The sequence below is a fragment of the Elaeis guineensis genome, chromosome 5 (assembly GCF_000442705.2).
Source record: "Elaeis guineensis isolate ETL-2024a chromosome 5, EG11, whole genome shotgun sequence".
In the NCBI taxonomy this organism is placed as follows: Eukaryota; Viridiplantae; Streptophyta; class Magnoliopsida; order Arecales; family Arecaceae; genus Elaeis; species Elaeis guineensis.
Window position 1 is genome coordinate 105,448,361 of NC_025997.2, and position 11,340 is coordinate 105,459,700.

The following is an 11,340-nucleotide window of genomic DNA, read 5'->3' on the forward strand; positions in this document are numbered from 1 at the left end:
CTTGGACCCAAACAGGCTGAAAAAAAGTAAGATAATTATATGATAACACCTTGCAACTTTTCCATTTGTGATACTACTGCCTGGGTATTGGATACCGGAAGCCCTTATCATATTTGCAATTCGATGCAGGGTCTGCAGGTTAGTAGTAGATTTGATGAAGGCGAGAGGTTCCTGAATATTTGAGATGGAAGTAAAGTTCCAGTTCTAGCTTTAGGAATCATAAACCTTGTAATCAATTCTCGTAATGTAATTCTGAGTGAATGTCACTATTGTCCAAGATTTTTATTAAATATTATTTTTGTAGGCCTTTTGGCCATGTACGGTTATGATTTTTTAATAAAAAAAAATATTTACAATATCATTTTGAATGGTGTTACAATATTTGTTGGACAACTAAATAATAGAATTTACTTTCTATTACAACCTGTTAATGTGGTTCAAACCTCCGGTAAACATCCTAGAATAGATAATGTGTCAAAAGTCTACCTTTGGCACTATAGGTTATGTCATATCAATAAGAACAGGATAAATAGGTTAGCTCAAGAAGAAATTTTTGAAGTTGGTGATTGTGAATCACTTCCAACCTGTGAGTCCTGTCTACTTGGAAAGATGACCAAGTCATCTTTTACTGAAAAAGGTGAGCGAGCCAGTGAACTCTTGGGTCTGGTACATTCTGATGTATGTGGACCCATGAGCTCAAGTACAAGAGGTGGATATTTCTACTTCATAACCTTCACAGACGACCTATCGAGGTATGGGTATGTCTATTTAATGAAGCATAAATCAGAGTTGTTTAAAATGTTTAAACTATTCCGAAATGAGGTAGAAAAATAAACTGGAAAGTGTATTAAAACTCTTCGATCTGATCGAGGAGGTGAATACCTTTTCAATGAGTTTTTGACATATATAGGGGAGAATGGAATTCTCTCTCAGTGGACTCCTCCTGGAACACCACAGCATAATGGTGTGTCTGAAAGGAGGAATCGGACCTTGTTGGACGTGGTCTGATCCATGATAGGGTTTGCTGGTCTGCCGATCTCTCTCTAAGGATATGCGCTCGAATCGGCTTATTACCTTCTAAATAGGGTTCCGAGTAAGTCTATAACCAAAACATCATATGAGTTATGGATAGGATGTAAGCTAGTACTCTCGCACCTTAGGGTTTGGGGGTGTCCGGCTTATGTTAAACGTTTAATTACGGACAAGTTTGGACCCAGGTCTGACAAGTGTAATTTCATAGGGTACCCAAAGGGTATTATTTCTACCTAGCTGATGAGCAAAAGGTGTTTGTCAGCCTTAAGGCAATCTTTTTAGAAAAGGAGTTCCTTGGTGAAGGGACTGTTGCCTCTAAGATCGAACTTGAAAAAATTCGATAGGTGGAAAAATTGACACAAGTAGCTGAACCTGAACCGGATTTGATTAGATCAGATCCGGAGCTCATTGTTCCTGCACCTTTAAGGTGATCTGGTAGAGTACCATGTCAACCGGACAGATACTATGGTTTCTTGGTCTGGGATGGAGATCCTATCAAACTTGACGAAAACGATGAGGATCTGATCACCTACATGGATGCAATGCAGAGACCTGACTCTGAGAAATGGCTAGAGGCCATGAAATTCGAAATGGAGTCCATGAAGGTCAACGATGTGTGGACATTGGTTGACCCACCCGAAGGAGTAAAACCCATAGGGTGTAAGTGGATCTTCAAGAGGAAGAGGGGCGCAGACGGAAAGGTGGAGACCTATAAAGTCCGTCTGGTTGCCAAGGGATATCATCAATGTTATGGTATTGACTATGACGAAATATTTTCTCCTATGGCAATGCTCAAATCCATTCGGATTATGCTTGCGATAGCTGCCCATCTGGACTATAAAATCTGACAGATGGATGTAAAGACAGCTTTCCTAAACGGAGAGCTGGACGAAGAGGTGTATATGATATAACCTGAAGGATTCACATCCACAGATGAGTTCAAGATGTGTAAGCTATAGAGGTCCATTTATGGACTTAAACAGGCATCCCAGAGTTGGAACATACATTTTGATAGGACGATCAAGACGTATGGCTTCGTTAAGAACGGAGAAGAGCCCTACATTTATAAGTGGGCTAATAGTCCAGTGTGGTATTTCTTATATTATATGTGGATGACATTCTCTTAATCGAGAATGATGTCCTTGCATTACAGGGAATAAAGATTTGGCTGTCATCACAGTTCTCCATGAAGGATCTGGGAGAAGCTTCCTACATCCTAGGGATGAGGATCTATAGGGATAGATCTAAAAGGTTGCTTGGCTTATCCCAGTCCACGTACATTGATACTATGCTGAAAAGGTTCAGCATGGAGAATTTCAAGAAAGGCTATCTTTCGATAGACCATGGAATTTCTCTCTCAAAGAGGGATTGTCCAACAACACCTCAAGAGAGAGAGCGTATGGGTAGAATTTCATATGCTTCGACAGTAGGATCTATCATGTATGCCATGACATGTACACGACTAGATATGGCGTACTCATTAGGAATAGTGAGTAGATACCAATCTGATCCAGGAGAGAATCACTGGAAGGTTGTTAAAACCATCCTGAAGTATTTAAGAAATACTAAGGACCAGTGACTTGTTTATGGTGAATCAAACTTGAGACTTATAGGGTTTAGAGACTCTAGTTTTCAGTCTGATCACGATGACAGCAAGAGTGTGTCGAGATTTAATTTTATCCTTAATGGTGGGGCTGTCTGCTAGAAGAGTTACAAGCAGCACACAGTGGCTGATTCAGTTTGCGAGGCGGAGTATATCGCTGTATCAGATGCTGCCAAAGAAGTGATGTGGCTGAAGAAATTCATCACCGAGTCAGAGTAGCACCCTCCCTTATTGGTCCAGTTCTGCTCTACTGTGACAGCTCTGGAGCCATTGCTCAGACAAAGAAATCGAAGGCACACCAGCGGACGAAGCATATTTTGCGTCGCTACCATCTCATCCGAGAAATCATGGATCGAGTGACGTCGACCTTCAGAAGATCGATAGAAAGGAGAATCTGATCGACCCATTCACTAAAGCCATTGCGGTGAAGGAGTTCGATGACTTCAAGTCAAAGATGGGTATTAGATACTGCACCGATTGGCTTTAGGCCAAGTGGAAGATTATTGGGAATAGTATCCCAAAGTCAATCGTCAGCCTGTTGACGGTTGTGCTCTTTATTGTATTAGTACATAAATTATAAATAAATAAAAATTATTTTGATATTTTTTATCACAAATTATCATCTTCTAATGAACTCCTGTGTTGTGGTGAAGTCCTTAGGACTATTTAGACTCGACTAAGGAAGATTTGTCGTTTAGTCCTTAAACATGTTCACGACCAAATGATACATTGTTACCAAGGACAACAATATTTATCGAGCATAGGTCGTTGTGTGTCATATAGGTTGGTTGTCCTCTTAACCAAGGAGTGTAGAGATACTGGTGTGGCATACAGGTGAGATGTAAGGGTACATCTGTACTGAACGTGACCAACTCTGGAGCTATCTCTGCTGTCAAGATTTGCTCCGATGGGATATGGATATAAATATCCCTCCAACCTGAGACCGCCACAGTGACTTGCAAGCAACTCACTGCATTTAGGCACTGGACTACCTGAATTTCTAGTTCAGTGACGGAAGGCTACTGGGTATAGTCAAGTACTTGACTTGTCGGTGCATGTGTCAAGATGGGATTGACCACTCCAGTTCAAGAGCTGTGTACAGTCGTATTTTAATTTAGCAAAACCTTGGCCAGGGTAGTCCTAGTGAGGAGTCACAGGACTGATTGAGTTGAGCACGACTCAGATGATCTAATCAGGGTTGACAGTTTAACCCTGAGTCATCCTAAACACAGGGGTCAAAAGGGATGAATTATACAGTAACCATATTCACGTAAGTTTTGAGTGTTGCGATTGTGACTATTCGACCTATCCGGATGTCGGGTACCATTGCTAGATGGTCACTTCGATTAGTACAAAAATTGATTCCTGTGCTACCGGCTTAGGTTCGAACCTGCGGGGTCACACACATTAGAGGTTCCTATCTGATCTGATGGCTGATGAAGAGTCTTAATATTTGTAGACTATAAGTCCTACGTATTTGGAACTCTGTGATCGAGAATCAGGATTCTCTGATCACAAGTTCCACACATTTTGGGTACCGGGGTCAAGAGTCCCACTGATTTAGGACTCTACGATCAAGGTTTCATATTGATGGACTTTGATACCCGATTGCCTATCAGATTTGGACTCAATATTTATGAGAGATTTAATTAGTGATTTGATCACTAATTAACTCAATTTGATTGAGTAATTATTTTTGGATCAAGTCCAATTGAATTGGATTTAGTTGGGTTTGACCCGATTAGGTTAAGAGTTGACCTAATCGTCGAGATGGTTTGATCCCTGATTTGATCAGGGGTTGGGCTTAATCAATTTCTAATTTGATTAGAATTTTATTGAGCCTAATTAAGCTTAATTAAGTTGGGTTTAATTTAGTCTAATTGTGCTTAACCTATTTAGATTAGGTTGGCTCAATTAGGTTCAAACCACCTTGACCTTTCTCCCTGTGCCACCTCACTTCTTCTATGCATATTTGAATTCACGAGAAGCAACTTCTCATAAATTTTCTCCACACAGAAGGCATCCCACGCCCACCCTTGTGCGCCAATTATCTGAATAAAAATAAGTTGGTTGGCCATTTAAATTCAAAAGAAAGTTTGAATTTGAATGAGCAACCAACTAATCCATGCGCCATGCTCTTATCTTGTGCGCCCCATATTTTACACAAGAAAGTATTTCTCGTGTAAACTCTCCATGCACAAATCAACTCATGCCCCTTCTCTTCTCATGCCCAAGTGGATAGAGATGAGTTGGTTTTGCATTTGAATTCAAATTTGATTTGAATTCAAATGTGCAACCACTTATCTTTATCCTCTCATGCGGATAAGACACGTTCGATGTTGTTTTAAAAGGAGGAGAAAGGTGGGGTGTGCGTAGAATTTTTTGGAGAAAAAGAGTGGGGCATGAGAAAGCCTTGTGCATAAATAGAAAGTCCATATCCTTTCGAGAGAAAAAGAAAGAAAAGAAAAAACAAGTGGGCACAGGGTTTCCAGTGAGTTTCCTAGGGTTTCAGCCTGGGGTTCGGGAAGTGACAAGGTGAGCTACGAGTGTCGTGAGCCCATCAAATTTTAAGGAGATCTTCAACATCCTCTCAAACATGTCTGCTGATGATTCAGAGTATCCAAAGAATCGGTAGACATCGATCAAAGGAGTTCGATCAGCATCGGTCGTTGAAAGGACTCTACAACAAGCTAGCACTCGTGAGGAGCCGATCAGATCGGGAGCCTCGTATGGACGATCTACAGAGGCCAGACATACTGTGTGGCTGTATCACGACGATCAGACTCTTCCGACAGTGATCAAATTATGGTGATCGACTACCCGCACAAAGGTATTGTGTTCTGAACATAGAACAGTAAATTGTTTACTGTTCAAATTTGAATTTCAAATTTAAATCCATGCATGCTGTATATCATATTTAGATCCTAGTGTAGGGTAAATATATGTTAATTAATTAGATTAATTAATTATTTCTACTGTAAAATAGTAATTTTGAAAAAGTTTTAAAATTATTATTTTATCCCTATACTCAAATTTCGCAGCATGATCGACTACCCGCACTAAGGTAATGTGTTCTGAATATATAACAGTAAAATATTTACTGTAGCAGTTTGAATTTCAAATTTAAATGCATGCTATATATATATCATATTTAGATCCTTGTGTAGAGTTTATACATGTTAATTAATTAGATTAATTAATAATTTCTGCTGTAAAATAGTAATTTTAAAAAAATTTTAAAATTATCGTTTTACCCTGCACTAAAATTTACTTCAATATTATGATGTAGGAGGGAGGACATCATTAATACCATATTGGTTATAAGTCATGTGGGACTCTGGCTTATATAAAAAGGGACTATCCATCCCATACGAAGTGACTTTTGGATCAAAATTTAGAAGGACAAAATCATGAGCCCAATGAGCCAGAGCGGACAATACTTTACATACCAAGTCATGAGCTCTTAATCATAATATTATCAATAAACAAATCTCCATCTGCATACTACAACAAGCTAGGGATTCTTTTCTTCTCATACAATATAATGATCTAATGTTGTTCCTCTTATTGGAGATGGCTTGACTCTTTTGCCCATCGAATGAAAAGTTTTCGATGGGTAGAGGATTTGGAATAATACTGTATCCAGAGATTGAGGTCAGAGAAAGAAGAGAGATTGCTCTTGTGGTGTATAAGTCTTACGATTAGATATATCTTTTGGGAGGCGAACACTGTAGCTAATTGGATGGTAGTTTATGCTGTGGATCAGACCAAGGACTTCTTATGGACTACTATGGGAGTGGCTCCCAGACCTTTTAAAGGTATTTTATTTTTTGATCTTTTTAAATGTACTCACATAAGACTTGTATGAATGATCCATTTTAAGAAAAAAAAAGAAGAGAGAAAAAAAATGAGAGAGTTGGTGTTTTTATTTGTTCTTTTTTTAAAATTTTCTTGAACATGTCAAGCTCAGATATCTTTTCTTTGACCTAGAAATAAGATGGGATTTCACCATATAATATTTGAAACTTTCAATCTTTTTGAATGGAAAAAATATCAAAAAAATATTAGAAATAAATCAAATTTTAAAATGCATCTGGATTTATATAGAAATTAATTTATTAAATTAATTAATTTCTTGAGTGGGGTTTGTTTGAATGGAGTAAATTTTCAAGTAGGCATACTACCACATTTGAAAAATTATAATCATTCATCATTTTTCAATACACATTTAATGTCCACAATTCTACTTTATTGTTTGAAATTTTGGATGACAAAAATACTCCTTTCCTTCTGAAAAAATTTTAATATTCTGTACCAATATTATGGCATCCTATGTTGAAATTATTATTTTCTGCACATGATGTCATAATTTTTTTACAGGATATCATAAAGAGGAAAGGGCATTTTTGTCATTAAAAAATTTATGAAAATTTTTCAATGATGAAAATATCTTTTCCTCTTTATGACATCCTGTAAAAAAATTATAACATCCTGTGTAAAAAGTTATAATTTCAACGCCTGATGCCATAATATCAGCATAGGATATCATAATTTTTTCGAAAGAAAAAGGATATTTTCGTCATCCAAAATTTCAAACAAAAAGTTAGAACTGCAGGCATTAAATGGATATTAAATATGTGTTGAAAAATGATAGCTATATGATCCAATCGGATAAGATGGTGCGCTCCACATCGAATTTTCTACTCCGTAGGCCATGTACAAAAAATTTATCATATAACTTATTATCAGCTTATACAACCTTGGACCCAACCCCAAGATTTTGAATTGGGTCCGGTCAGATACTATGCCATCAACCCCAATCAACGGCCCCTACCTGCATGTACCTAAGACAAGGCCTATGAATTCTCGGTGCAGCCAACCCAATTGACGGTTCTGATTTTTTTATTAAGGATTTCAAGATTCATCAGGTGCTGATTTTGAGAACTAATCATCATGAATTATATACCAATAAAAACCCACAACTGGCAGTATCTTTAGCTCAACGGCATAAGTCAACAGATGAGTATACTTGGCATCATCGATTACGGCATCCAAATAGCTGGATACTACAATATTTGCAGAGTAATCATTTGATTTTATTTAATAAGTTGAATAGTTACCTCTGTACTAGTTGCCAGATCAGTAAGAGTGCAATGTTATATTTTTCTTTATCAGATGCTCGAAGTTATTTTCTATTAAAAAAATATATTGTGATCTATGGGGTCTTGCTTTAATTTTTTCTATGCAATAATTTTATTATTATGTGATATTTATTGATGATTTCTTGCAATACTGTTGGCTTTATTAATTGAAGCAGAAAAATAAATTCTATGTTACATTCTTATTATTTTAAAAATTAATTGAAATTCAATTTGACCAAAAATTTAAGATATTTTAATCCGATGGAGGTGGAAAGTTCTCAAATAATGCTTTTACTAATCATCTTGTTATAATTAGTTATAGTATAAGTCATCAATTGTCTTGCTCAAGCATACCGAAACAAAATGGTGTCGCCAAGAAAAAGCATCAGTATATTATCAAATTAGAGCTTGTTGTACTCTTTGAAGCCTCCATGCCTCTCCGTTATTGGGTAGAGGCTTTATCCACTATTAATTTCTTGATCAACCAACTCCACTCCACCTCCTTAAATATGCGTAGCCCATGTGCCATTCTTTTTAACAAGGAGCCTGACTATTCCATACTATGAGTTTTTAACTCATGCTATTTTTCATATTTTTGCAACTATGCTACCAACAAATTTGATAAACGTTCCTTGTCATGTATATTTCTAATATATAGTGTGAAGCATAAGAGATATCGATGTCTTCACCATTCCATCGGTCGGATTTGTATCTCGTAGCATGTCATTTTTCATCAGAAGATTTTTTCCTTTGCAGCCACTCCATATGATGAAGCTCTGCATTCACCACAGACTGCCTCTGACCAAGCATGAGAACTATCTTTAGCATTAACATTGATCCAAATGATCAAATGATACCTTCAGAGGTAGAGCATCGAGTTTCATCCTTTAAAAGACACTATTCTAGAGTTAATATCTTTATTGCTGTGGCACTAAGTTTGATAGATGATTACTTGCTTTGCCCAAATCAAAGAGATACTTCAGACTTAGAAATGGAGGGCTAGTGTTATGGCATTCAATGAGCAAAATAATATGGCACAATTAAATTTGTCCAACTCATGACTCATGTGATGACCCAAGTATACCTAGAAACTCCATAAAGCTTTATGCTTAGGCCTCCTCTACTAAGATGAGTAGACCTGATGCAGGTAACCTTCAAGGCCGATATCTCTTAGCTCAGCTTGGCCACCTAGGCCATCTATCCAAGTCAAGTAGCATCTTTATGTGAAAGAAGCAGCTCAGCCCCTCTATTTCATATTTGCATGTGGCCTCAACAAGTCTATCATGTGCCAAGTTGTTACAATATACCCTCAAAATTGTTATGCTATGTCAATGGTTTATTATAGCACGATCTTGAATTTGTTAAGATATGATTCTTTATAAATGTAGGATCCCAGCTATAAATAAATCTAAAGCTCTTCACCATAATGATAATTCAAAATCACTATAGTCAGGGAGAGTCCGCCACTCTATTCCTTTTTCCTCCTTTTGTTTACCTCCAAAATTCTCTCTGACTCATGTATCGAAGAGTCTAGACAAAGTTAGTCATGGTGAGCTCTCATCTATATCTATTATCTCTTAGATCCATAGAGGTAGTCCATGTTAGCATCTGGAGTCCATTCATTTTTTTTCCTTTTGTTTATTTCCAAAATTTTTTCCAACTCAAGTATCATAGAATCTAGATGGAGCTAGTCATGGTGAGCCCTAATCTATATCCATTATCTTTTAGATCAATAGAGGTAGTCCATGCCGGCATCCAGAGATCCACAGCATCAAGATTGTTGGTGATTGATTGGAGCATATCATATGTTGAGTGTAATTGCCGCATATATAAAATAAGTAATTAGATAAATTTATAAGTACTAAAGGAAATCCATTCGTATGTTTCTGAGGTGGTTGGGTTTTCGGACTTTCAAGATGGATTAATCTAAACTCAAATATTAGAAATTTTGTATGTATAGTAGGTGATGTATAATGCATATATTATCTACGTTGGTTGACTTATGTATGGGATCGAAATATGATATATAAAAAAATATTTTTTTTTAATTTTATATACGAGCTAATGATCATGATTGATGCGTGATCGTGCACCGGCCGGTGCATAGAGAATTTCTCCTCAAACCTCGGCCAATAATTTTTCGGGCTTAAACGAAAGACTAAAGTGCCATGTAACAGATTATCGACCCCAATCAACGGCCCCTGCCAGCACTACAAGACAAGGCCTATGAATTCTAGGTACAGCCGACTGCAATTGATCCATTATTGTCCTTTTGATGCTGAAACCTCAGATCAATCGTAAACAAACAATATAGCCCCCGGTATCCTGGAAACCGCGGGGTCCAGTAGGGAAAACAAGCAGCAGCTCACCCCGGTTTTCTCCCATTCCAACAATTCTTATCCCTTCTTTATCATGGCTTTATATATCAACCGCTTCCTCCCCGCTTCCTCAGCAAACTCGCCAAAGCACTCTTCTTGTTTCAACCTTTTGGTTCACGGTATCAGAGAGAGAGAGAGAGAGAGAGATGGCCTCTGCGAGGAGGGTTTCTTTGATTGTGGCAGCAAGCGTGGGGGCAGTGGAAGCTCTCAAGGATCAAGCGGGGCTTTGCCGATGGAACTATGCCCTCAGGTCTCTCCAACAGCGAGCCAAGAGTAACATGGGATCGTTGGCTCAGACCAGAAGGATGTCTTCTTCTTCTAACATTGAAATGATTAAAGGAAGGGAAGGGATCGATGAGAAAGCCAAACGGTCTGAAGATTCACTTAGGAAGGTCATGTACTTGAGCTGTTGGGGTCCTAATTAGAGAAGTTTGGAAGCTGGTTTCAGTTGGGTTTCTGTGTTCCTCCATTTTTGGGACACAATGTAACTGTAAATTTAAGTACATGTCACAATTTTGGTCTTCATTTTCGTTCATCTCTTGCTTTGGAGTGCATTCTGAGATTATATCATCTTTGGATTTTGATGTGACAAGAAATAAAAATTAACTTTAATCAAAAAATAAAAATAAAAATTAACTTCCTTACATGGCTGATACTTTGTAGAAAAGGAAATAGAAATAATGGGAAGGTTGGATATTGGATTACAAAAATAAAAGAAGAAAACTGTTTCTTTTCGTTTTTTTTTTTTTAAAAAAAAAAAAAGGATACAGTTAGTATCCTATCTTATGTTGCTAGTCTTCCGGGGAAAATCAGGTTGGTTGGAGAAGGGATGCGACTGGTGCTCAGCTAGCAGCAGCTGCGGCTTGATCTGCAAAACAACTTCCGAATTGAAGAATTCCGATGCTCAAGTGCGGAAACTAAAGAACAGAGGAAAGAAGCTGTATTAGATCAGAATTTTTTACGCGCCTTGGAGGTCCTTTTTGGGGCTTTTTTTATGGGTGAGGATAGAAGTGCTGCGAGAAATATGGGGTATCAGATTATTAATTTTATCTTATTTGATAAAATATATTTATTATTTTAAAAAAAAATATTGTTATCTTTTTTTTTTCTTATCTGCTCATGATAAATTTTAAAATTTTTTTGGTTGGTATAAATCAAACAACAATATTAAGTATAAAATTTTTTA

General features: G+C 37.3%; 1 protein-coding gene across 1 annotated transcript; it reads left to right on the plus strand.

Annotated features, from left to right (window-relative positions):
• Positions 1-10,218: 10,218 nt before the first annotated feature.
• Positions 10,219-10,679, plus strand: LOC140858173 (uncharacterized). The gene has a single exon (XM_073258037.1). The coding sequence runs from the start codon at positions 10,301-10,303 to the stop codon at positions 10,577-10,579; it is 279 nt and encodes a 92-aa protein (XP_073114138.1). The 5' UTR covers positions 10,219-10,300; the 3' UTR covers positions 10,580-10,679.
• Positions 10,680-11,340: the final 661 nt, after the last annotated feature.